This window comes from Erythranthe guttata, chromosome 2 (genome assembly GCF_056151865.1).
Source record: "Erythranthe guttata isolate IM_541 chromosome 2, IM_541, whole genome shotgun sequence".
Taxonomy (NCBI): Eukaryota; Viridiplantae; Streptophyta; class Magnoliopsida; order Lamiales; family Phrymaceae; genus Erythranthe; species Erythranthe guttata.
In genome coordinates this window covers 2445847-2472965 of record NC_142534.1, presented here as the reverse complement: position 1 = coordinate 2472965, position 27119 = coordinate 2445847, and the positions used below count along the sequence as shown (strand labels likewise).

At 35.9% G+C, this 27119-nt stretch overlaps 7 protein-coding genes across 9 annotated transcripts; 4 read left to right on the top strand and 3 right to left on the bottom strand.

Moving 5' to 3' along the window:
* The first annotated feature begins 306 nt into the window (after positions 1-306).
* FAAH (fatty acid amide hydrolase) lies at positions 307-6264 on the top strand. 2 transcript variants are annotated; one of them, XM_012972914.2, is made up of 21 exons: positions 307-578; positions 700-795; positions 897-1006; positions 1138-1198; positions 1801-1991; positions 2071-2200; positions 2305-2382; positions 2457-2604; positions 3252-3364; positions 3456-3531; positions 3769-3840; positions 4087-4138; positions 4314-4394; positions 4480-4563; positions 4704-4807; positions 4951-5043; positions 5286-5354; positions 5461-5525; positions 5629-5690; positions 5846-5941; positions 6031-6264. In XM_012972914.2, exons 2-21 carry the CDS (start codon positions 717-719, stop codon positions 6091-6093), a joined length of 1827 nt encoding a protein of 608 aa, XP_012828368.2. In that variant the 5' UTR covers positions 307-578; positions 700-716; the 3' UTR covers positions 6094-6264. The 2 variants fall into 2 exon arrangements, with proteins under 2 accessions (XP_012828368.2, XP_088680227.1); XM_088824101.1 differs by having other exon boundaries at positions 512-578; positions 696-795.
* A 6-nt stretch (positions 6265-6270) lies between these two features.
* LOC105949609 (Phosphoglycerate mutase family protein) lies at positions 6271-9564 on the bottom strand. The gene is made up of 11 exons (XM_088824106.1): positions 9400-9564; positions 9139-9314; positions 8768-8829; positions 8471-8578; positions 8278-8357; positions 7878-8040; positions 7626-7700; positions 7417-7505; positions 7026-7145; positions 6732-6776; positions 6271-6627 (listed from the first exon to the last, which is right to left on the bottom strand). Exons 1-11 carry the CDS (start codon positions 9414-9416, stop codon positions 6513-6515), a joined length of 1050 nt encoding a protein of 349 aa, XP_088680232.1. The 5' UTR covers positions 9417-9564; the 3' UTR covers positions 6271-6512.
* Positions 9565-10401: 837 nt separating this feature from the next.
* Positions 10402-13591, top strand: TBL12 (trichome birefringence-like protein (DUF828)). Its single transcript, XM_088824045.1, has 4 exons — positions 10402-11048; positions 12135-12272; positions 12370-12619; positions 12993-13591. The coding sequence occupies exons 1-4, from the start codon at positions 10486-10488 to the stop codon at positions 13269-13271; spliced, it is 1230 nt and encodes a 409-aa protein (XP_088680171.1). The 5' UTR covers positions 10402-10485; the 3' UTR covers positions 13272-13591.
* Positions 13592-14172: 581 nt separating this feature from the next.
* Positions 14173-14682, top strand: LOC105949542 (uncharacterized). Its single transcript, XM_012972843.2, has one exon. The coding sequence runs from the start codon at positions 14173-14175 to the stop codon at positions 14680-14682; it is 510 nt and encodes a 169-aa protein (XP_012828297.2).
* Positions 14683-15161: 479 nt separating this feature from the next.
* Positions 15162-18327, bottom strand: LOC105949681 (protein RMD5 homolog). Of its 2 annotated transcripts, none has more exons than XM_012973000.2 (2): positions 18145-18327; positions 15162-16559 (listed from the first exon to the last, which is right to left on the bottom strand). In XM_012973000.2, the coding sequence occupies exon 2, from the start codon at positions 16551-16553 to the stop codon at positions 15393-15395; it is 1161 nt and encodes a 386-aa protein (XP_012828454.2). In that variant the 5' UTR covers positions 16554-16559; positions 18145-18327; the 3' UTR covers positions 15162-15392. The 2 variants fall into 2 exon arrangements, with proteins under 2 accessions (XP_012828454.2, XP_012828453.2); XM_012972999.2 differs by having other exon boundaries at positions 15162-16555; positions 18145-18302.
* Positions 18328-19135: 808 nt separating this feature from the next.
* Positions 19136-21787, bottom strand: LOC105949671 (glutamyl-tRNA reductase 1, chloroplastic). Its single transcript, XM_012972987.2, has 3 exons — positions 21254-21787; positions 20638-20879; positions 19136-20513 (listed from the first exon to the last, which is right to left on the bottom strand). Exons 1-3 carry the CDS (start codon positions 21564-21566, stop codon positions 19371-19373), a joined length of 1698 nt encoding a protein of 565 aa, XP_012828441.2. The 5' UTR covers positions 21567-21787; the 3' UTR covers positions 19136-19370.
* A 2661-nt stretch (positions 21788-24448) lies between these two features.
* Positions 24449-26225, top strand: LOC105949565 (peptide methionine sulfoxide reductase B5). The gene is made up of 3 exons (XM_012972866.2): positions 24449-24968; positions 25636-25792; positions 25923-26225. The coding sequence occupies exons 1-3, from the start codon at positions 24649-24651 to the stop codon at positions 26085-26087; spliced, it is 642 nt and encodes a 213-aa protein (XP_012828320.2). The 5' UTR covers positions 24449-24648; the 3' UTR covers positions 26088-26225.
* Positions 26226-27119: the final 894 nt, after the last annotated feature.

The window sequence follows — 27119 nt, the reverse complement described above, 5'->3', positions numbered from 1 at the left end:
TCATATTACAATTAATGTAATTGGTCCACTGTCAAAATTTAATCTAACAACAAATTTGTAATATACTAATATATATATGGAAACTATAATTGAAAAAAATAAATAAAAAAATTAAAAGGTTAATTTGAATCCCTAATAGGCTAATATGATACCCATATATGTCAATTGGTAAGGACCGGTCCAATATAATATCCCCCGTAAACAAAAGCCCAAGCCCATTTAATCTATTTTGTCAACGTCAAAGTCAACATCCAAGAGGCTAACGGTAACGGATAAAAAGACTGACGGTGGCTTGGGCCTTTCTCTATCTTACGCTGCGTGCGCAACGTAAGCGGCTGTTGACTGTTGACTGTTTGCTCTATTCCGCCATTAATATATCTCCGAATTCTCAACCCCTCCTCCCGCCTAGTTCCCGGTCATTTAATTCACCTAATTATTATTCACCTTCCGGCGGGCCCACCGCTTTATATCATTATCTGCGCACGTTAACAACATATTGTACTGGCAAAAGTCTAACTGCTACTGATTTGCCGAAAACGCAGGAATTTCTGTTCTGGTTTTCTCGAGAAGTGGAAAATGTGAGTGTTGATTCGACGATCAGACCTCGACTTTCGAGATTTTTTTTTATCAATTATTTTACCAGTTCTTAATTTTTTTTTTGTTTTTGATTTTGTTTTTGTTGGGTGGATTGGACGAAAGTTTTTCTCCTTGAGAAAATGGGGAAGAAGAAAGTGATGCTGCCCGCCGATGAGGTTGACTTGGCTACGGTGAAATACCAGTATGATAAAATTGAAGGTGGTGTAGTCAGAGTTCGACTACTCTAATTTATTTATTTTTATTTTCCCAATTTGATCTGAAATTTTTGATCGATTTTAATCCGAATTTTGCGATTGTAGCGCCGCATTTGACTGGATTTTCACTCAAGTTGTTCGTGAAATTGGTCGAGACGCCGCTGATTGGTTCCTTGATTATATCTCGTTTGAAGAAGGATAATAAAATGATTGAGGTCAGTGTTTTTGTCTTCCTTTTTCCATTTGAAAATTTTAAATTCCGATTATAGAAGTTAAATTACATTCGATTTGTTGAAATGTGTATTCTGAAGATTTTAACTGTTAATTTTATGGTTAATGTGATCAGATGCTGAGAAATACTGTGATACCAGAGCCTCCAATGTTTAAACCAGAGTTCCCTCCACAAGGTTAATTAATTACCATAGTCCTGTATTTATCAATTATAAAAGCTCTTAAGAATTCGATCGTAAGTTAGAAGCAATATTTTCTGAGCTGTGATCGAATGTGAATTTCGGACATTGAGAAATAAAAGAGAACAAAAGAAGGAGAAGTAACAGAATTTTTATATTCTCCAACTGTGGAACAATAGAGCTGGCACTGGCACCGGCGTCTTAGACTAAATTATGCCTTCATTTGCTTAAATAGAGCTGTTAAATCCTAAAGTGTGTATAATTAGAATAAATGAAGTCTACAGTTTTTGGAATATAGACAATGATCGTATTGTTAATGGTTAATAATGATATATAACAGAGATTCGATGCCTTGGTTTTACTGGCTGCATAATGACCTGATTTTACTCTCTCGCGTAGTTTCCAAGTAAATTAGGGTAAATAATATTATGAGAAGTAGATCAAGAAATGGAGGAGTTTAGTAAGTTATTGAACTTACATTCAGTAATAGGTCAGCCTGACAAATACGGCCACAAATGAATTGGAGTTGCGTCTATTTTGTAATAATTTTCAGAGTTTACAGTTCCCATCTATTAATTTGGTAACACGTTTGAATTCAGAATCAGAGAGCGAGGTTATTCCTTTGGATGAGGATGGAAAGCCTGAAGGAAGAGTTGAATTAGCCTTGAAGAGTCTTCCAGACTATGATCCTGCCAAGAGTTTTATTGCTGATTCTTCTTCACCTTTCCGCTACTGGAAGATTCGAGATTATGCATATGCATACAGATCTAAGCTTACAACCCCGTCTATTGTAAGCAGATAAGGATGACTTTACATCTATACTCATTATCAATTACAATTTATGCATTGATAGAAACTTTATTTTAAAGGTTGCAGAGAGATTCATCTTAGCAATAGATGAGTTCAAAACTAAGAAGCCCCCAACTCCATTGTTGATTTCTTATGATCCTGAGCTAATAAGAAAGCAAGCTGCAGCTTCCACTCGGAGGTTTGAGGAAGGTACAATATTTTATGCCATGCATCGTGTCACGTTTCTTAATTTGCAACTGGAGTTTCAGTAAATTGTTAGCACAGAAAAATTCTTATACGAGTATGTTGTGCAGGGAACCCATTATCAATTCTTGATGGAATTTTTATTGCAATTAAGGATGATATTGATTGCTGTCCTTATCCCTCAAAAGGTATTTAGTTGAATTTACAATGCTGATCATCCTTCTTAACAATAAAAAATTAACCATTGCATCGTAACAAACAGGTGGAACGACCTTTTTCCACGAGGTTCGTCCTGTAGAAGAGGATGCACCATGTGTTGCAAGGTTACGTACCTGTGGTGTGATCTTAGTTGGGAAGGCAAATATGCATGAATTGGGTCTGGGAACGACAGGAAATAATCCAAATCATGGGTATGTTGCAGTTCAATTTGTTTAATAAACTTTGATGGTTGAACTAGCACTTGGCTAAAAAAATTCATCAGGATCTTTTGATTCCTCTAGGTCCAGGAATCGTAACTTAAAAAAATAAAAAAATAAAAACAAATTATTAGTCTTTCTATGAAAATCTGGTAAACATATCTGAAGCTCCATAGTGGAAAAAATTAGTATGTATGATCTGCATCCCTTTTCCCCAGTGATAGTCGAAACACTATTCTCAAACACATTTTACTTTTTAAGTTTATCAGCCTCATACTTTTATGTTGAACGAAATACTTACTCCATGAACGATTCTTTAAAAGTAATATTTTAGTTTAATATAGTACTATCTTTTAGGATTTCCTTTGCTTTAAAATTCGACAGAACACGCATATTCACGTTAAATATGTATTTCTAGTTTTACTATGATTTAGAAATACAGGAAAATTTATGCTTACTTATGCATATATACCAAACTGTATGGATGTGGTCATGGTATCTGGACAAATTGGATTTAATTTTCATAATTTTTGTAATCTGAGACTGACAAGCAGATTTCAAACATGAAAATCAAAGAACGGTCCGAGCATAGATCAGTTTTGTTATTGAATACTTTACTTGCTTCTTCCTCCTTGATGCAGAACAACAAGAAATCCACATGATCCTGAAAGATATACTGGTGGATCGTCCTCAGGGCCCGCAGCTATTGTAGCTTCTGGATTATGTTCAGCTGCATTAGGAACAGATGGGGGAGGTTGTAAATTTGGAAAACATCAGATTGTAAATTCCTTGTAAGGTTTGGTTAGGAAAGTATTGTAATTTCAGTTTTCCTAATTCAAATGCAGGATCAGTCCGTATTCCTTCCTCGCTGTGTGGTGTAGTGGGGCTTAAATCAACATACGGGAGGACTGATATGAAAGGGTAAGTTCTTTATGCATCTTTACTTTCTTTTGTCAAAAAGAATCATCGAAGTAATTATCCTTATGTCATCTAGTGCAAAAAAAAAATGTCTTTATCAAAGTTTAGCTTAAAAATGATTATGATTCAAATTCTAGAGTATTATTAATCTATACGGTTCTTCTAGAAGTGGTTTCAAGGCAAAATTATTTCATTGGTGATGCAATTCACTTATTGGCTGTCTAAATTTATTTTTGGCAGATCAATATGTGACTCGGGGACAGTAGAGATTATCGGTCCCATCACATCAAATGTCGAGGATACAATACTTGTGTAAGTAGTCATGTTTTAGATATCATATAATATGTTTTACTACCATCTTGATATGTATGAGTTATAGTACCAAATTCATATTTATGAATTATCTCTGGAACACTTTCAGCACCAATATAAACTTCTACTACTTCTAACCCTTACCTTTGATTCTATGTTTATATGCAATGTATACATTAGGTAATTTAGCATTTGCATAGCTGGGACACTTAAGATTCACCAATTTATCTGCTGACCATGTTTCAGGTATGCGGCAATTTTAGGATCGTCAACCGCTGAAAGAATTGCCTTGAAACCTGTAATCACCTTGTTTCATACACTTAGTAGTTTTTGGTGCAAATTCTCTATTTGGTTGTTCCATGTGTTGTTCACACATATTATGATTGATATGAGTGTGAAGACGATTACTGTCTTAACACATTTTGGAGATCCCTAAAACGAAGACAATCAATTAACCTTTATTTTCTTTGCAGTCACCCCCTTGTTTGCCTAATTTAACTTCACATGATAGTCGAGATGTTCTTGGATCATTGAGATTGGGGAAGTACACAGAGGTAAATCACTTGCCGATGCTGTTAAAGAGTATTTCTTCTATTTACTCTTGAATATAATGTAATTACTATTATATCCAACTTGCAGTGGTTTAACGATGTATTCTCTACTGACATCTCTGCTAAGTGTGAGGATGTTCTCAACCGTTTATTAGAAGCACATGGATGCAAGGTCTGTTTCCATGCTCTCTTAATTAACAAATAGTAATATATTTTCCCTCGTAAGAACTGTACTGCACACTTCGAAATAAGATAAGTATTTGTGGCCGCAAAAATTTAAGTGTTTTGAATTCCTTTCTCTTGATGCAAAAGACAGTGGAGATTGTTATACCTGAGCTTCATGAGATGCGCAATGCTCACATTGTTTCAATTGGCTCTGAATCAGCATCCGGATTGTATCCTGATTATGAAGATGGGTGTGTTCACTTACCTTTGTCGTCTGTAAACTGACTGACTTGAATTTGCCACTTTAAATTCAAAGATTATCTCAATGTAGTGTGTATCTTAAGAAATGATTTATATGCTGATATAATCCGAATGAACCTCTACTTTTATCCAGAAAAAAAGTGAAATTTACACTTGACACGCGGACGAACCTAGCACTTTTCCAGTCCTTTTCCGCAACAGACTATGTTGCTGCTCAAAGTCTGAGGTAACTCATAATTTTTAGATTATCTCCCTTTGTTATGGTGCTTTGTTACTAGATGAGTGTTCGTTGATCCAGTCAAGCCAGATAAGAAAGTGTTAAGCTCGGTTGGAATTTCTCATCGAAGTTAATAGTGTAGAAACTTGATATAACATATATATATATATATATATTGTAAGCAAGCCTGCTATAATTGATCAACATCTTCAAGCTGTATTAACATTTCAAGTTTCATCTGTCTATTGTAGGAGAAGGTTAATGTACTACCACACGGAGATTTTTAAAAAGGTGGATGTCATTGTTACTCCAACTACTGGGTACGACGATAGAATTTGCTAGGCAATTTACTCGTCGTTGATATATTCTCACAATATCATACAATATAATGTCAAAAATGTTATTTGATTAGAGTTATTTGTTCAGGATGACGGCACCTCCAATACCTCCAGCTGCACTTAGTTCTGGGGAGACAGATTTGCAAGTTGCAGGTTAGTTGTGGATCCTAATCGAGAAAAAATTAGTACAATTATCTAGTGATGTTTGGATTATTAAAATAAATTCATCTAATGCTACATTTGTTCTTCTTCTCAGGAAATTTAATGCGCTTTGTCGTAACAGCAAATCTTCTTGGATTTCCTGCAATATCTGTCCCGGTAACTAATCTTACTTCTTGCTTGTCATTTCCAATTCAATCAAAACACTAACAGTTACAAATAATGGAAACATGAAAATGAAACCAAACGAGGATTCGCAATTACAATCAGCTATCCATGTAATTACAAACAGTACTTAAGTTAACTTTATCCAGGTTGGATATGATAAGCAAGGACTCCCGATTGGCCTACAAATCATAGGCCGTCCGTGGTGTGAAGCTACAGTTTTACGGTTGGCTGCTGCTGTAGAGGTAATTGCTTTGCTAACGTTTCACCCAAGTGAAAAACCTCCTCATTTGCTCAATAATTAGTACTAATAGATATGTTAATTGTATTCCAGGAACTTTGTTCTGAGCCAAAGAAAAAGCCATTGCAGTTTTACGACATCTTGAAAGAGGATTGAAACAACCGCAGGGCATCATTTGATTGTTTACTCGATTTTTCAATCGATATCTGAAATAATTATGCATGCACGGCAAATTTATTTCCTCAAATAAAGTTATACGTGTATGAGCTTCCTCTGTGTACTACAAATACAACTACTTTTCTGCAACTAACCTTTATCTCATGCGCATATATATATAGCCAAAGAATGTTTATATATATGTAGACCGAATAGCCAAAGAAATAAACAACTGTTCGATAAAAATTAAAGATTTAATGAAGACAACAATGGTACAAACATTTTGGGACTGTTTTCGCATGGCCCCTTAACTGTTCAAATGGTAACAACCAATAGATAAATAAAACACACAACATTGACAAAAACACGCATATTCACCTCATCCACTGCTTGTATACATTCTTTAAAATCGTGCAAAATTACGAGGATGTATCTTTTTCTTGATTCTTTTCATCGGCAACATCACTAGGAAGATCAGGTCCACTCGGGATTTTTCCGGGATAGTTAGTTGACGAAGAATCTGACCCGATCATGCTACCAAATGTATAAACCATTTCATTAATCTAAATGCCTGCTAGAAATTGCATACATATGTATACTGAGAGAGAGAGATTGAGTTCACGAGAGTTGTTTGTTACCTGCTGTCGACGATGACCATTGAGCGAAGCTCACAGTTGGCAAAACTGCACACATGTGGCGAAATGTATTACTATGAGCAGCCATTTATATGAGGGGGTTTAAGGCTCTACTCATATTCTAAAATGTTGTAAGAATGTAAGATTTGAATAAATGCCTCGAGACATTAATAAATTAAAACAAACACAAAACTTATACATACGATATACATAAATATTAAAATATATATACATAACTCTGACGGCCGCCATAGCTCTTAAGCTACAATGGAAGACAATGGGTCTATAAGAACTTACTGACTAGAAATTTCTTTCTTCACAAGAGGGTGGCAGTCATTGCCGAATTTAGCCAGTGTGTGAAATAAGAATCCACTGTGTGTAACAATTGCTATATCTCTCTCTTTCCTCGTGAATAACCTGCGTAATAAAATTGAATAATCAACAAAATACATCTTACTAAAGCACACACTGAATGAAGTTTTTCTATACAAGGGGCTTATTCGGAACACTCAAAAAGGCCACTCGGAAAAAATCTACGGTAAATCAACTACAGTTTGGGAAGAAAAAGATGCAATTAACTAAGAAGACGAGAGGTTTTAGAATTCATTAAAAAACACTTAATGCCCGCTAAAAGGTGATTTGACCTTGACGAGGTTAGTGTGTACGGAATTAGAGGAGAATGAATCACCAGTTCATGAATTTCATTCCCCTAGCTGCAAGTTCCTCCTTTGTCTCTCTGACGTCAGCCTCCCATAAGCTATCTTCGTCACTCTCTATCTGCATAAGGATAGTGAGAAATGGAAGGACACTCGGCTTAACCCTTGAGCAATCGAAACAGGGCATCCGATCTCAAACACGCAGTGCTTAAAATATTTAACAGTAATTAAACGACCTTACCAGTGAAAAATCAAGTGCAGGAAAAAGGCATTGATACTCGCTAATGCTTCTCCTCTTATCACAAGGATGAACTCCCTGCAGCGGGATTTATGTTAGGAAGATATTTGAATAGTACAAATCCAATAAAATGTTCCACTCGACTTCATCTTTTTACCGAAAATAAAGCCAAGACGTAATTTAGAGAAATAATTTTCAAGAAACCTCAGATCAAACCCTTATTTAAAGGACTATTTGTTGTGTTAGTGGACAAACCAGATGTTCTCGACAGAGTTCGACTGCAAGAATAGGTGGGCAACCAAGACTCGAAATCGCACCGCGGTCACTGTTTCCAGCATTCGCCACCATTAGTGGTAATACATCCGTCCTATCCGTATACCCCTCACCACCAAATACCCCAACAGCTGTTTGAATGGTCCTACGAGTTGAAATCATCATAAAAAAAATTACAACACAATGAGTTGATAATACGTACACGAGGCACTGTTTCACTTCTCCTAATCTTATATTCCTGAAAATTTCAAACAACATAACACAACGACGTGATACATTGTAGGAACATTTGCAGGTGAAAGCTACGGTCCAGATACGAAATCTCAACATTGGTTATATATTTTCGAAAACAGCATAATTTCTTATACCGAGATACTACTACCTTAACAAAGGAGATGTAATTACTACGTCGATTTTCTTGATAAGCCCACTCGTATGAACATGTTTACGCAAGTTGTCAACCTGTTTTCAAGAACCAATTACGTCACACCCCCAGTAAATAATTCAAGTGTTTTAGGTAGATCAACAAAAGAGACGAAAACTGTAAATTACAAAGCTGGGATTTGCTTTTCGACCTGTTGCCAGCCGAGTTGAGTAAGCTGTGCATCAAAATATTCGGGAGACATGTATGCTTTGTAGTTTTTATCTCCTTCTACATTGTGGATTCCTTGAGCATGCCTCACCTAAATATATATGGTTTAAATAACCACAAAAGAGTTCGAATTTTATTTAGAAAAACCCAAGAGGAAAAACTCGAATATCCTTCAAATTAAAGATGCAGCAGCAAATTCAAAAAATTCTCTGAATGCAATTAAAAAAAAAAAAACTTTATTTATTTATTTGATTTTGGAGTAAGGAAATATGATACCAACCAGGTGAATGGTTTTGCAGCGATGCAGAGGAAACAAACTCGAATTGCCACCATTATCCATTTCTGCAGATAAACAATCAAAAAATCAAACTAGGTACTAAAATATAACCATAAGAAACTACTACTGGAGCTACATGGAGCAAAAAAAAAAAAAATCAACGGCTGAGATTCAATATCATAAAACACAATATCAAAATCCAACTTTACCAAACCGCAAGAGATAATAATCTGTGAGCAAATTATACTGCAACTAAAAATAAAAAAAAAAACGCACACGAGAATGAGAATAATCAAAAATCATCACAGAACAATGTAATCATCAATCAAAAAAAGATGAAATTGAATACGATTCGCCATTCCGAAAATAATAACCTGATAGAGAAGAGGAGCAGCGCAATGAAGAGAATGAGAATCGGAATCTGAAAATCTGAGGAGGAGGAGAGAATAATGGGAGGAGGGAGAGAGGTGGTGCAAGTGGTGGTGGTGGTGGTGGGTGGGTGGTCATGTGCCTCGCTCCAATATTAGCGGCTGATTGGATTTCCACTTTTCTGTTTGGATTAATAAATAAATAGAGGATTAACTATTTTAATTATTAATTATTATATATTGGATAATAGAATGATTGGTACTTACTTGTTTGATGCATTCATCTATAATTGGAAATCAGACGGATTTGATCGAAAATAGCACTTGTGAAAAAATTTATAGTTATATGGAAGTAAAAATTAATTATATTTTGTTCCTAGAAATTCCGAAATTCGGAAATCGGAATTTTTGAAAATTGAAATGCAAAAATTTGTTCCATAATTAGAAAAATTTAACGAATCAACGAAATTCGGGACTTCTATTTTCTTAAAGTACCTATAATAATAATAATAATAATAATAATAATAATAATAATAATATAAGTGAGATTTTGTAAATATCGGAGATTTGGTATACTTTGGACATGACATTGACCCTATTAATTTCGCTTACAATCAGCTCCCTACAGAGTCTCGTTATGTTTCATTTCAATGACAAAGAGCCGACGAGTCTGATGGTGACAACATCTTAGCACTTGAACCGAGGGTTGTTATCTACTATCACTATTTACGTCTAATTTTTCATACATGGGGTAAAGAGCTAAAATGGTGATATTGTAGATGGGCAGAGCTACGGAAAGAGAGTTGAAGTTGAGCTACATTTTTTTCAATTTCTTGTCATAATTTTGGGAAAATTTCAAACGTATTTGGGAACTATAAGTCTATAATAAAAAAACGTCATGCTCAACTTCAATTCCCATTCGAAATTAGCCAAAAGTATTTTCGAGCTACAATCCCGAATTTTGTTAAATAATAAATTATAAGGGTAAATTACGGTCACCCACCTGAGGTATAGCCAAATTACGAAGAAAAAAAAAACCCTCTTGTTTTGGTATTTATAGCCAACCCCTCATTTTAAATATTTTTATACAAAATTTATGTAATTCGATTATTTTCAAATTGTATATTAAGTTTGGTAAATAGTATGAAATGTTGGCGTACCAAAATTTCGGTTCGATTTTACCGAATTAACATCCCTAAATTTACCTCGTGAGGGGTCTTTTCGTAAGATAATACATAGTTGAGAGGTGTGGTTGTAATTACCCAAATATGAGGGGGTTTTCAAAAAAATTCACCGCCCCCAACCCAACCTCTGTGAAATGGTACTCCAAAGAGATTGCTGCGGAGTGCGTGAATGTTAATGGCATCTTCAAAGCTAACCCCCAAACTAATCACATGCTTAATCCTTCCCTCATGCTTACTAATCTTCTTCTACTCCACAATCCTCCCTCTCTACACCACCACCACCGCCGTCGCCGCCGCCCGGCGATCTCCCACTTCGGAAATCCCTCTTCTGCCCTCCGCCCCATGCGACCTATTCAAAGGCAAATGGGTTCTCGACCCTACCCGCAAACCCATGTACGATTCAACCTGCCCATTCCACAGGAACTCGTGGAACTGCATCAGGAATCAGAGGGAAAACATGGGCCGGATCAATTCCTGGAAATGGGTCCCCGAAACCTGTGATTTGAACCGGGTCGACCCGTTCCGGTTCTTGAATACGATGAGGGATAAGAACATTGGGTTTGTGGGCGATTCTTTGAACGAGAATTTTCTGGTTTCGTTTTTGTGTATACTGAGATCGGCTGATTCCGGTGCTAAGAAGTGGAAGAGAAAGGGTGCTTGGAGAGGTGCTTATTTTCCCAAGTACAATGTCACTGTGGCATATCATCGAACAGTTTTGCTGGCACAGTATGAGTAAGTGTTTTTTACCTTTACGATTGGCTAAATTAATCGGTTTTCGATATTCGTGGTCTAGTTAACATGTGTTGTGCATTGCTGCATTCGGTGATCGGCTTTCTTGATGATTTTGTAATCTATAAATATCCGTATTCGTGTTTCGGAAGCTGTTCGTTTCTTGATTCGCTCGTGAGATAGTAAGTCGCTTTCATGAAATCTATAAAGCATCACTTGCACCGGGGAATTATCGTGGCGAGATTCCTAGTTAATGGACTATGAATTAGTGTACGAGTATAAATTGTTGAATGGAAGTGTATGTAGAAGTAGAACCCTAATGGAATGTCCCTATGAGGTAGGTAAGGTCAAATTACGAAAAAATCCCTCGTGTTTAGGAAATTACAACCACCCTCTACTATGAATCTTCTTAAACGTCCACCTTTATGGTGTCAAATTCAACACAATCTTCTAGATTTCCGTAGAATGTTCTATAGTTTGTACTCGTTTTGTGCAAAAATGTAGTTTCTGATGCACCGCAATCTAATATTTCAAGCTAATAGATACATCTTATAAACATCTTGTTTTCTTCAAAATGTGGAGCTCGAATGGGGTAAAACGGGTACAAACTAGAGAATATTCGACATAATCTAGAAGATTTCATTAAAGATTCATAGTTCAGGTAGACGATTGTAATTATCGAAGGGTGGACGCGTAAGAAGATTCATAGTTCAGGGGTCTGATTGTAATTACCTACAGAGAAAAGGGTTTTTGTAATTTGACCTTACCTCGGGGTGGCCGTAATTTACCCATGTTAATATGACACCTAATAATAACTATAGTTGTTACTTAAGTATTATACTTGGCCACATGATTTTCAGTCTTACACATTTACTACTGCACTTTCAAATTAGACATTCTGCCCGAACAATAGTCGGCCAGACATTATCTGGAAATATTTTCTGTTTGCGACATGTTTTTTTTCATGGGAAGAATTTTGATTCTCTCGTTTGCGATTCCTGTTAAAAAAATTCTCTTTATGTAAGGTGTTTGTGCATATTTTGTTAGAGATGGCTGCCTCACTATTAGCTGATGACTGATTAAATTAAGGTGGCAGACTAAGCAGACTGAATTATCTGTCCAAGACGGAGTCAAAGGAATATACCGAGTAGACGTTGATATTCCATCATCCGACTGGGCCCACATTGCCGATTTCTACAATGTTCTCGTCTTCAATACTGGTCACTGGTGATTCGTCGTTCTTTGTTCTCTTTTTCGTTATTAATGATTTAAAGATTAGTAGTGCTTGCCATTCATACGTATTTTCTGCTTGTTTTCATTATAGGTGGGGCTACGACAAATTCCCGAAAGAGAGTCCTCTCGTATTCTTCGAGAATGGACAACCAATACGTCCTTCTCCGAATATGTTTGAAGGGTTCAAAATTGTTCTTGAAAATATGGTTTCCCACATTGAGAAATCATTCCCCAAAAACGTACTCAAATTGTGGCGGCTTCAATCGCCGAGGCACTTTCATGGCGGCGATTGGAATCAAAACGGAACTTGCTTGTTCGATGACCCTCTTGAACAATTTCAGGTAAAAAAAGGAAAACCAATAAAACGGGTCCCACTAGTTTCTCGTTCATCGTTTTCCTTAAATTTGGTATGTGAATAAGATTCGAAATACTACTAAGTTAGTCGTTGTTTTTCAAATTCAATCACTCACACACATACATAGTACTCCGTCCTTCCCATATTACTTGTCGTCTTGGGCTAATATTCATGGATTCTATGTAAAAATCTAAATAAAATGACTAAAATACCCCCGCTTGTTATTTGTTTCACTATTGATTCTCGCTCAAAAAATTAAAATTAGTAAGTAGGAGGGAGTAATTTCTAAGTTATTGATGGTAAAAATACTATATGATATTCTCTGTGGAAGATTAATAAATGGTGATATGCATGTGCAGCTCGATTTATGGTTTGATCCGAGTAATAACGGAGTGAACAAAGAAGCTAGAAAATTGAATCGTATAATTGAGGAGTCACTGAAAGGAACGAGTATCAGAAAACTCGATCTGAGTCATCTAAGCGAGTTTAGAGCCGATGCTCATCCAGCTATTTGGTTAGGGAAGAAGGATGCAGTGGCTGTGTGGGGCCAGGACTGCATGCACTGGTGCCTGCCAGGTGTCCCCGATACGTGGGTCGATATCTTAACACAATTGATCAGATACACCTTTGGAAACTAGTGTTTTTTTTTTTTTCCAAGAAATAGAATTACATATTTAGAGTTGTGATGTTTTATTATTTATTTATGGGTGCAAAAGCGAGGGAGATGTAATTCGACTTGTTAGTCACGAGCTAGTGTGTTTCTTGTGAGATTTAGGGTTACAAAATTCGTCGGGCGATTAGTTGTTCGTTCTAATGTTGTCGGAACTTGTAGGTTTGATGCTCTATAGTTGTGAGTGAAAAGGCACCATTGTGAAGTTTTGATTTGTAATGAGATTGTGTGTTGTTCTTCTGCACTAGGATGAATTGCAAGTAAATAAGAAGTTTCTTTAAGTTGTTATGTATGTTGTTTAGATACATACTAATGAAAAGTTGGTTTGATAAAGTACGAAAAAAATCCCTTATGTTTGGGTAATTACAACCACCCTTAACTACGAATTTTCTTACACGCTGAATGGAATTTTCTAGATTATGTGGAATATTCTCTAGTTTGTACCCATTTTATCACATTCAAGCTTCATATTTCAAAACAAGATGATTATAAGATATGCCTCTTTAGCTTGTAAATATCAGATTGTGATGTATCGGAAATTGCATTTTTGCAGAAAACGAGTAAAAATTAGAGAATTTTGCCACGAAATTTATGTTGAATCTGATACCATAAGAATGAACGTGTAAGAAAATTCACAATTGAATAGTGGATTTTTTCGAAAAAGAAAAGGGATTTTTTCGTAATTGTCTTTACCTTAACGCAATTTACCCTACATTTTATGGACTTTTGTATATATATTTAACAAAAATTCTTTTACCATTTTGTTCATCCTCTCACTGCAGCCCCTTCTATAAACCACCATTGCCGACGAATCATCAACAAGCGGAAAAATCAGTGAAATGATTCCAATCAAAGCAACAGCAGCAACAATGGGTCCAATAATTCAAACCCTTCCCCCAAATTTCCAGAAACAACACTCATTCCCCATTTCCACCACTCTCGCGGCGAAACCGATTTGCAGCAGAAGAACACTCAAACTCAAAATCAAAATCAAAATCAAATGCAGCAAAGAAAAGGAGGAAAACCTAACCGACGAAACGCTGGCGGCGGAAATCGGCGTCGAGATCGAGAAATTGAAGTCCCGCGCAGTTCAGAGAGAAGAGGCGTTGAAGAAAAGCAGAGAGCTGTTGTTCGCAGAGATGTGCGGTTTCGCAGGATTGAAATCCGACGAATTGAAGAAGAAATGGCGGAGGATGAGCGATGAAGAGAGATGTGATTTGGCGAAAGGGTTTGTCGGTGGATGGAGTGCGCAGTTTCATCCATTATCGGCTAAATCTGTTAAGGAAATGGTGGAACTGCATTTGTTGGATTCTGATTCTAATTCTTCTGCTAATCTCTTTCCTGATTTCGCAAAATTCTTGGGATTTCCATTGAATTAGTGATTTTTTTTTATTTTTTTTTTAATTTTTGGCTTTTTTACTGGGATGAGATTTATGTAGGATGGAATTTTCGATTTTCGCCGATAATGTAAACCTTCCGATTATGGAACAATCTTTTACATTACAAATTCCAAAAATTCGATATTATTAATTTTTCTTTTTTTTTTGGAAATATTCAAATTTTGTTACAAATTCGGGGAATATTTGTATGGATTCTCCTAATGACGGTTGGTAAAGATTTAAAATTGGTTTTTTCCGATCAGCGGATTCCGATTACGAAAATTTCTAATTTGGGAACAAGTTTTTTGTTCCAATTTTTGAAATTTTCGGTTTTCGATGGTTCTTGGAACTTAATTGAAATTAGTTTTCCGCAATCGAAAATTTTCCGAAAGTGCTAATTCCGATCCAATCCGTTCGATTTCCATCCCTAGACAACAAATAAACACTACATGCGATAAACACACTGAACTCGGCTACCGTAGAAAAAGAATTAATGGATTTGAAAGCTTAATTTGATAAAAGGTTTGATACTGAAATTCAACGACCATTCTATTATTCTATTATTGAAGTAAACAAACCAAACAAACAAACTACTTATCACAAAAGCTGCGAATTTACAGAAAAGAAAAAAAAAAAGTGAAATAAATACGTAACCTACCAAAAACCAATTCTTAGACGAAAGATAGCTTAGCTATACATCACCGAAACAATCAGAAGTGTAGCTGCTTACACTGTGCAACCGAAGCATCGAGAGGGCAATACGGGCATTTGAAGTTACGAGTGTTGCACTTCGACAGCTTATTAATCGACTGCTTGCAAAGAACATGCCCACAAGGCAACAGCATAGGCGGATTCTCCTCACTCGATTGATCCCTACTAACCGGACAGACAAATACCGAATGAAACTGAAAACTCTTACCAAGCTCGATGGGCACAGGCAACTGTTTCATCGCCTGAAAATCCTGTTTTTTCCCTGTCATAACGCTAGCCAATTTCAACAGGGTGGGCAGTCCTTCAACACCGGCAGCTACAGTGACGCTCAGAGGGTCGGTAAAAGGCTGTCCTGATAAATTACAGTACGTTTTCATGAGTTCTTCGGATAAATTTTCCCAGTGTATTGGATCGGCCATATCAGCATAGGGTGATTTATCGAGCTTTCCAAACCATAGTAAGCTTCCCATGAGTTTCTGTATCTCTTTCATATGAGAAGAAGCGAATGGAGCGAGGTGAGTTTTGATGTATTTAAGTGCTTCTGCTCTGTTTCGATTCTGAAGAATATCGACAAACTGGAGCTTGTGAAGTTTCAGCTCGATATCTGAACCAGAGTCTTTCAGTTTTTCTCGATTTGCAGAGGCCCAATCCAGAGCAGGTCCGAGATTTCTTTTAGACTTCAGAGCGTCGATTATTTGATGGATTTCTTGAAATTGAACCCTCAGAGAAATCGCTTCGGTTTCTGTAGCTTCTTTAACTAAGCAGTCTGCTACGTCGAATAAGCCCTCGCGGTAAAAATGTTGGGTTATAATTTGATTTATAATGTGGGGGTCGAAATCGGCATTTCTGTACGTCTTTGATAAGTCGGGATGTAGGATTTTCTCGAGGAGCTTTTGGTACTTTGCGAAATCTATGTTCAGCTCTCGTTGGGGCCTGTCTAAATTACTCTGTGAGTCGATAGCCTGGAGCTTGGCTTTGAGCTCGGTTATTTTCTGGTCAATGGAAATTGAGGAATCGTTGTCGTCCCACTGTATTATACTTGCCAATGCCTGTTCGATTTCACGTCCAACTTGTTCCATCCATTCGTGGGATTTTGATGAAGACACCTTTTGCTTCTTTGCAACCCTCTCGAATTTATCTTGTATAGCATTCAGCTCCATGCCTGACTAGTTTAGAAAAAACAATCATATGGTCATAACTTTCCTTTTCTAGAGGATATACGATAATCTAGATGAAAGAAAAAAACTCAGGCTTTCCTATTCTTTCTAATTAGTTAGATTAGTTACATGACTCGATGAAGCTGTTTGAATCAGTAAAAGTACCACATACCATAAGGAAGATTTCACTACTTATTAGTTATTACAACATGATTCTAAAAGAGAAACAAAAAATCAAAACAAGATCGGTGCCACATCTAGTAGTCACCTTCTGCTAATGCAGTTCAAGTATGTTGATAACGTGACATTTACAAAAAAAAAAAAAAAAAAAAAAAAAAAAGCAGCAGAAAATCAGGTAGAGGCTATAGTTAGTAACTTGTTACAATCACATGTCGATGAAATTATTGCTTTACAGAATAACATAGATATAGAAACTCAATCCAATACTGTCCAAGCTTTTGATCTTTCATGTCTAGAAATAACCAAAACTCCCACACACATATATATGCCCACTAACTTGCAACACAGAGAGAACCTAAACGGGAAGTGAGTCGATAGGACAAAGAATTGAACCTTAAAAAAATTAAAAATTAAATCATTTTCACCCAAAACAGGCATCTGCATATAGGTTAACGGGTGAACCGAAGACTTCCAGGAACAAAAAGACATCTTCACAGAACAGATACGAAAAGTGAATCCCGGAAACAGAATATAATACTATAAGACCAATTATTCAATCATAGCCAAAAAAAACATCAAAATTCTGATATTTGAAATGCTATAAACTCAAGAAAACTCAAAAACATCAAATGGCAAATGATTTTTTTCTCCAAGAATCGTGCACTGAGAAACTGCGGCCAATAAACGTCCTTTTCTAATTTTTATGCTCTGAATATTCTCAAACATGTAAATATAAATTAATAAATGACCGTTCTCAATTTGAAAAGGAAGTTATATGCCGCTCTATAATTATGGTGACAATTTAAACGTTGTTTTATCAGCACATCTATTTGTTGCCTCGTAATTCTGGTGACAATTTAAATTCCGTTCTTTCAGCAACATCTATTTTGCTGCATTCGTTTCATTGGTTAAACTCCTACTTACATTAAATCTGAACTCCTACTTACACTAAATCAACAAAATCAAATTATCGTGGAAGCCCAGAAAATCCATTAAAAAAGGAAACTTTCATTACCTGATTCTTCTATATATATATGAATAAAAAATTCAAAAATTCAAAAAAAATCTTTAAATTAGGATCATTGAACATGCCATGAGAATTGATCTAGTAAATCCACCAATCCAAATAAACAGGACTATTTAATTAAAGTAATACTCCCAAACCCTAGCTTCCTGCATACATCATCATTTTCCTAACAATATGCATGGCTGAAAAATGAAATTAGAAAAATCAAATCGGAAAAGAATAATCATCATTCCTTCAGAAACATGAATTAAAACGAGCAATTTTATATTATCCTCATCAAAGTACTCACCGCGAAAAAAAGAAGAACACGGAAAAGCACGAATTTATGATCAAAAAAATTGGGGAAAAATTTAAACAATAAAAATAAAAAGGATTAAAAATTCATACCTGCAATCAATAGAGAGATCGGTTTCCAACTCTGAAAATATTTAGGCGAAGTAGAAGGTTGAGTGAGAAGAGGAAGAAGAAAAGCGAGAAGGGTGTGATTTGTGAATAAATCAGAGCAGGATGAAATGTTTTCGGTTTCTTGCGGTCTGACGTTGTTTCGGATGTATTTCCCAAATTGCCCCCGCTTTCCTTTCATATTTACTAGTGCATATCAATTATCACACGTGTTAAGAAATTTAATAAATATTTATGATTTTTTTTTAAATATATATACTATATAATTAATATTGACTAAATTATTTTTCCAACTAATTCTCAATAATTAATTATTCCTTTTGTTTGTAAAAAATAGTATTTGAAATAGGGTGCAAATTTAAACCGGATGTCATAGGATGATTGACACGTGGATAGTTTAAATAAAAATATAATTAGGATTCTAATAATTGAAAAAAAAGAAAAAGAAAAAAAGAAAAAAAAAAACCCGAGCATAACTCATAACCCCTATAACCCTAATAGGATGATTGACACGTGGATAGTTTAAATAAAAATATAATTAGGATTCTAATAATTGAAAAAGAAAAAGAAAAAAGAAAAAAAGAAAAAAAAACCCGAGCATAACTCATAACCCCTCTAACCCTAATTATAACAGCGTGATAAATTAGTGAAATCCGATTTATATTAAATATCGGCTGATCCGCTAAGAATTTAATCTCTTTGAAATAATTTGTGAAAAATTGGGGAACAAAAAATGATTAATGGATTAACGAAAACTTAAAATAACAAGTAGAGGTGTTCATTCCGTACTAAAACCTTACTGAATTTCATACATTGTTTTGGTTAGGTGAATTGCAGATGACCGAAAATTTCATTACAAAAATTAAAAATAAATTAAAATTCGAATTTTTATTTATTTAGAGTAAAAAAGATAATAATATGCTTTGCGAGCTGCAAAACGAATCATCAATAAGTTCATACAAAAGAATACTAAGAATAACGAACTGTAATGTCAAATGATTTATTTATCTTTATGGAAACAAAATTGATTTGTTTCTCTCCTATAGTGAATGTAACTCTGTAAATTAAACAATCGGGACTTCGACACATCCCTTCGATGGAGGCTACATCTATACAAAATTTCACGAGGCTCGAAAGAATGTGGAAATTAGAAAGAAAAAAAAAAGAACGAATTTTCGGGCATGGAGAAAGTGTCGAAAGAAAGAGTAGAATCAAGAAACTCCCTTTTGATTTTTTGCCAGCTTCTCCCGTACTTTCTGCTCCAACGCAGATATATCATTGTCGAGACTGAATATTCGATTAAGTGCGTGCATATTTTCCAATATTTCGCTCAAAGACCGTGTATCAGTCCCGTCACATCTCAAGTGCTGCATGGGACCATGAAGGAGCTTGTTCACGATTCCCATGCTGAGGTCGTGAATAGCCTTCTTCTGGTTCTTGGTGATGTCATCGCCCATCTTCGGCATACATTTTTCGAGCTCGGAAGCCCTAATCCTCTCTGCATACGCCCTAAGCTTCTTGATTGTCGGAACAGTCTCGAGAGAGTCCTTCCATGCTTCAAATTGGTTCACTTCTTCCTCGATAATCGCCTGAGCTTCCATTGCTTTCCTCAATCGATCTTCTTTATTGGCAGCCACGACTTCCTTCAAATCGTCAACGTTATAAACTTGAACATTTTCAATATCAGATACAGATGACCCCACGTTTCGAGGAACAGAAATGTCGATGAATAGCCTCTGTCCCCCTACGTGTGGGCCCACAGGGGACGGCAGCCCCTCCACTTGTTCTTTCGAAAAAATAAGATTTTTCGAAGCGGTACATGTGAAAACAACATCGGCTTCTGCAGCACATGTTAGAAGTTCCGATAGAGGCCTATATTCTATATCCACATCCTTGATTTCTGCACGAATGGAAGCTACTTTGTCCTCTGTTCTATTAGCAACAACAATCCTTTTACATCCTTTTGCAGCAAGGTGTTTGATTACGAGCTTTCCCATTTTGCCAGCTCCAACAACCAGCATTCTTGCAGTAGCATGAGAAGATTCCGGAAGTTTCATCATAGCAAGCTCTACAGCAGCCGAACTAACTGATACCGAACCAGTAGAAATACTGGTCTCGGTTCTTACACGTTTCCCAACAGTGATTGCGTGCTTGAACATGCCACAGATTTTACGGTCGAATCCAGGCACCCCTTGTCCACCTTTAACAACTTGCTTTACCTGTGAAAGAATTTGACCTTCTCCGAGAACAAGGGAATCGAGACCTGACGATACTTCAAACAGGTGCTGTGTTGCATCTTTATTAGAAAGCAAAAATCTATGCTCTTGTATCTCTGAAACTGGAACTGAACTCATCTGTAGAAAAAACTATTACAATATCAAACACCATCCATATATTACTGTTCAAAAAGGTAATTTTCAGGACAATGATTATAAATAACTAGTATACAGAACATGAAAATTGAGAATGTTATATTACCTTAGACATCCATTCGGTCACTTCTTTAATGCCGCGATGTTGAGACAGAGCCACGACATAAATTTCCATCCTGTTGCACGTACTAAGAACGGCAGCTTCCTCAATATGATTTAAAGCACAGAGTTCACTAATTACTTGAGGCCATTGTGCTTCGGGGATCGAAAGCTTCTCACGTATCTCAATGGGTGCCGTGTGGTAGTTAAGCCCTATAACCACAATACTGCTAGTTTCCTTTGTATAACCTGAATCGAAAAGATACATGTATTAATTCCTTTCGTAATCGGTTTAGGAAAAGATTAGCCAACAGTGAATAATTTCTGCTACCTACATAGATTAGGAAACGAAAATCTAGTCTACGTAATCGGTAATCTGTTCCAATTCTCGGAACTAGCACCAAAATCCTTGTTGCCTAATCCCCAGAATTGAAAACTAAAAACTATTGCAAACCAGAAAAACAAAATAAGAAATTAAATCTGCATAATTATCATGTTAAACTTCATCATAGCATACAGCAACACCTTTCGATTAACAAAAATTCGCAGAAAATCAGCCAGACAAAAAGAAACTTGAATACTTGACTGAATCAAATTACAGAAAAAAAAAATTGGAAACTCACGATCAGCAGCGGAGGTCTTGAGGAGCTCCAGAGCCGAAAGGCTCGACGGCTTGGATCGGATCTCGGCGGCGTTCGGAGCAACCTCACATCTAGGGTTTAATCTGATCGAGTGCTTCCCCGGCATCAAAACCTTATACCTCAAACTATTGCAAGCGAATCGATTCGCCGGTGGAAAGCAAGCAACTGAACAATAAGACGAATTACGAGTACGGAGGGCATTGCCGGAAAAATCAACTCCGGATTTAGCATCCGAATGAACAATAGAACTAGCAGATGATGATAAAGAAGTCGCGAAGCCACTCGCCGCCGCCATTGGTATCGTAGAATTGGGGTTTGGTTTTGCAGGCGAGAGAGGGGCTCCGAAGGGGCTGAGTTTTATTGGTCTGAAACCAGAGCAGGTGAGAATTCAATTGAGAGAACGAAGAACAAAAGAGAAGGTTGTTTTCGGTATTTCGGTTCAACCAATTCTTTTCAACGACTAATTAATTAATTAGGTGAATATATTTAGCGCACACTTTGACCGGTCAAATAATAGTCTCGAAATTATGAACTGGATGTGTTTGTTTATATAATCAGTTAAATCCTTCTTAGAAAACAATTCTAATTAGTAATTATCAAAATATAAAGAGCAAATTATGACCACCCTTGAGCTAAGGTCAAATTACGAAAAAATCTCTCATATTTGTATAATTACAAGCACCCGTCTACTATGTATTATTTTATGAAAAAATCCCTTCAATTGACAAATTTTTAGGGGCGTTCGTCTGGTAAAATTGTACAGAAATTGCGGTACGCTACTATGTATTATTTTATGAAAAAATCCCTTCAGTTGACAAATTTTTAGGCGCGTTCGTCTGGTAAAATTGTACAGAAATTGCGGTAGCCAGAATTTCATATCGTTTTGCGTTTGGTTCAAAAAATAACTGAATTATCAAAATTTTATTAAAAATATTTATACTTTTGATTATATATATATATATATATATATATAATAAAATAAAGCTGAATACCACACCGAATTAACGGTTCGGTAATCGGCGTGTACGAATTTTTGTTCAATTCGATTTGACTGGTTAAATGAACACATCTAAGTAAATTTGACATTGTGAGGGTGAACATATAAGACAATACATAGTTGAGTTGTTCAATTCGATTTGACTGGTTAAATGAACACATCTAAGTAAATTTGACATTGTGAGGGTGAACATATAAGACAATACATAGTTGAGGGATGGTTGTAATTCAACAAATAAGAAGGGTTTTTTCGTAATTATATCATACTTCAGGAGTGGCCGTTGGTCAAATATAAATTATAATTACATTAATGAAATACTTAATACTTAATTAGAGAATAATAAGGAGTAATAAAAGTCGTGATAAGAAATTAACTAGACTTGGATTATGTTGACTTTTGGTAGGTACCACGTTACTAACTTTAACGGACGTTAGGCCGGCACGCGCTATAATGATGACGGCGCCACCCTGTTAGACTGCGTCAAGAGTTTTTCTTCTATTTTTTTATTTTTTTATTCGTTTTTCTTACTTTTCTCGTTTTGACTTTGATTCGGTTAAGTGGTGGACTTGGTCGGCGGCGTGTGAAAGGAATAATGTGAAAGAATCGTTTTCGTTTCTTTGACTAGGGATGGCGACGGGTCGGTTCTTGATCGGGTTTGCCTAAACTCAAGACCCGATCCACGAAAAATATATAAAGTCAAGATCCGCCCCAACCCGTTTTAGTTTAGACTCAGATCCGCCCCAATCCAAACCCTAACTAAACGGTTCTGATCCGCCAGACCCGCTAGACCCGTTAACATACAAAAAAATTAATATTTTTTAACTTTCATAACATTTTGCTTATATATTTTTACGAAATAATCTCACTACTAAAATACAATATTTTAAAAACTCTCAACAACAAGACAATTAACGGTGGTTGACAAGTGATAAATATTAATCATGAAAAATGAGAAATGAGATTCGAAAAATAAAACAGTGAAAATAGTTAAATGAGAATAGACAAAACGGAAAAATTGATAGTTTGATAAATGAAATTCGAAATTTATATATATATATATATATATATATATATATATATATATATATATATATATATATATATATATATATATACGGGTCGGTTCCAATAAGACCCGTAACCCGACCCACAACCATCCGGTTCTAGAAACTTAAACTCATTACCCAACCCAAAACCATTTAGCTGACCCAGATCCGCCCCAAACGGGTCGGTTCCGAGCCCAAGACCCGCCAAACCCGTACCCATTGCCATCCCTATCTTTGACATTATTTAAATTGTTTTTATAATTAAAAAATTGAATTAAATTCAGTTAAATAGTTCATGTAATTATGGTCTTGAATTGGGCTTAATTCACAATACTAATCAAACTTGACCAAATATTTGGGTTAAAATTTAATAGGGCAAATTACGGTCACCTTATATTACGTAAATCACCTGATGTTTAAGTAATTACAATTACCTCTCAATTATGTAAACAAAGATCATATTTTCTGAATCACCTACCATAATAAATACATAATAATATTGATATTATTAATTTAATGTTAGAGGAAAAAACGACAATATTAAAAATGAATAAAACGTGGACATTTCATATATATTCTAATTACTATAAAAAATAATTTAAAAATCATTTAAATATATATATATAATAATAAGTATTTCTCAAAAATTGATTAAAAAAAATTATAATCAATTCAGTGGAATCAAAAATTATATTAGGACAAATTACGGTCACCCCCTGAGATAAGATTAAGTTATGAAAAATCCCCAATTGGTTGTGTAATTGCAGTCGCCCTCCTCAACTATGTATTGTCTTACACATTCACCCTTACGTTGCAAATTTACTTAGGGGTGTTCATTCGCTCGGTAAGCCGACGGAATCGAACCGAACGAAAATTTGGTACATGCTGATTACCGAACCGGTAATTCGGTTCGATATTTAGTGTAAATATTAGTATTTAAACTAAAATTAATTTAAAAAAAAAAACAAATTTTTAAATATTTTTAATAAAAATTTGGTACGATTTTACCGAATGATCATTGATCGCCTCTAAATTTACCAACTAAAATGGTTTTTTTATAAAACAATACATAGTTAAGGGGTAGTTGTAATTTGATATTTTCGTAATTTGACCTTACGTCATGGAGGTGGGTAGCTTGTAATTTCCCCATTATATTATAATTTTCACCTCTAATAACAAATGATTGTACACTGTGCTAAACTGGTAGTACCTAATTGCTGGTGGCCGTTGTAGCGCCACAGGTACTATTATCTCAATGGGAGTGAGTGATGGATGATGTGAAATGATACAGAATTGCACACACAGACACACTAATACACACAACTTGTGATCAAATGGGCTCACAAATCCTGAAAATCTCTCCGTTTGGAGCTTCTGCAACATCCATTATCAACTCCGCCACCCTCTCAACACCTCGATCATCCCCAATAATCCACATCGGCGAAGCCCGCCGCCGTGAATCTAGAAACCCCTTTAGAATCAGTGTGTCGAGTGGGTTTTGTCGATTGTCCCTAAATCGGAGCAGTAAAAGCTTCAGAAGGGGGGTTGTGGCCATGGCGGCGGCGACTGGGTCGGCGGCGCAGAAGTCGGAGGAGGAGTGGCGTGCAATTCTGTCACCGGAGCAGTTCTATATCCTAAGGCAGAAGGGTACCGAGTAAGTTCAATTTCCTGCCCTATTTTTCGCTTATTCGACACTATTTTTATAACACATTGGGTTAATTGAAAATTCAAGGGTTTGTCTTTCATTTTGGTGGATTATTATAGAACTGAAATTTATTTGCAATCCTCATTATAAAGTGGTGTCCTTTATCTTTGCGAAAATCGATATTATCTCTGAAGAATGCTCAATTTCGCTTCCGAAAATTAATTATGCCGGGCGATGATCTTATTTATATGAGTTGATAGAAAAGATTTACGGCTATTGGTCGATTTCCTGTTTATTGGAAAAAGGGATCTTAATTAATGTCAAGGAAGCGACTTTGTTGAGCTTAAACCAAACCGAAATTTCGGTACGCCAACATTTCATACCGTTACGTTTACCGAACTGAATATGCGATTTGGTTCGGTAAATAACCGAATTACGTAAATTTTATGTAAAAATAATCAAAAGGATGGGTGGCTGTAATTACCCTGTAATTACCTAAACAAGAGGGTTTTTTCGTAATTTGGCCGGGGTGGCCGTAATTTGCCCATATTATATTCGACAAAGGAGCCAAACGGAAAATTATTTGTTTTTCTCCTCGAGTGTCGAGTGACTAGGATAGTGTAGATGAAGTGCGAAGAATCGAAAAGAAACTATTTAACGAAACTATATAAATCAGGTATCCCGGCACCGGAGAATACAACAAATTCGACGAAGACGGTGTATACAAATGTGCAGGATGTGGGACCCCCCTTTACAAGTCAACTACTAAATTCAACTCCGGTTGCGGTTGGCCAGCTTTCTACGAGGGTCTCCCTGGAGCAATTAATCGAACAGTTAAAACTTTTCGTATCCATAATTTTTTTTTTTATATAATATTGAGAGGTGGCGGGGGGGTCATGGCCCCCGTTGGCCGTTTAGCGTGTTTTTTGACAACCCCTACTGCGTGTGTTCTATTTTGTATAGGCTGATCCGGATGGAAGCAGGATAGAGATAACGTGTGTGGCTTGTGGGGGCCACCTCGGTCATGTATTTAAAGGGGAAGGTTTTCCTACGCCGACGAACGAACGCCACTGTGTTAATAGCGTGTCGCTGAAATTTACCCCGGCAAATTCGGATTCTTCGTTGTGAAGGATAAAAGATGGTAGGGGCTCGTCTACGAATGTTTATGATTGTGGCTGCGTTGTATGTTGCGTAATTACGACAGTTTTATACGATTGGGATCGTATTTGTATGCATAGTTTGCTTCTGTGAGTGAGGTGCATTAGTGTATCTCCCTTTTGTTTACTTGATAACTGGCTAATTAGCAAAGAAGGGTAAATTACAATCATCCCCTAAGGTAAAGTCTATTTACGAAAAAACCCCTCATTTATAGATTTCTGACATTAACACCCTTTTGTAGGGGTGGCTGTAAGAAATTTATAAAATGCAAGGGGCTGGATGTAATTTCTAAAAAAGAATGGGTTTTTCCGTAATTGCACGTTATTGACTTATTTCGAAAATAAATTGGGTAAATTACAAACACCCCCTGAAGTATAGTCAATTTACAAAAAAAATTCTCTTGTTTGGATAATTACATCTACCCCTCAACTATGATTTTCTCTTACTCCACCCTTATGCTGTCAAGTTCAACACAATCATCTAGATTTCGTGGAATGCGCTCTAGTTTGTACACGTTTTGCGTGTAAATACAGTTTCTGATGCACCACAATCTGATATATACAAGCCAAAAAACACATATTATGATCATCTTGCTTTAAAATGTAGAGTACGAATGGAATAAAACGGGTATAAAAGTGATAATATTTCATATAATCTCGAAGATTCCACTAGATTTGAGGAGTTGAGTGGGTGGTTGTAATTAACCAAATAAGAGGGAGATTTTGGTAATGTGACCATAGCTCAGTGGTGTTTATAATTTACCCAAATAAATTATATAGCAATAGTTATGAAATGAAAAAAATAATAAAAAATGACGTGATATCGATAAACTTTCCTTTTCAATCCCAGTTTTTTTTTTTTTCTTATTTAAATTTAATTTCCCTACTTCTTTTTACTTTATTTCAGCAATGACATAATTTTTATTTATTTATTAAATTGATAAATCGTACAAAATAGTAATAAACTTGTAAACTCGTGGCTTCGTTAAAATTTAAATCTGAT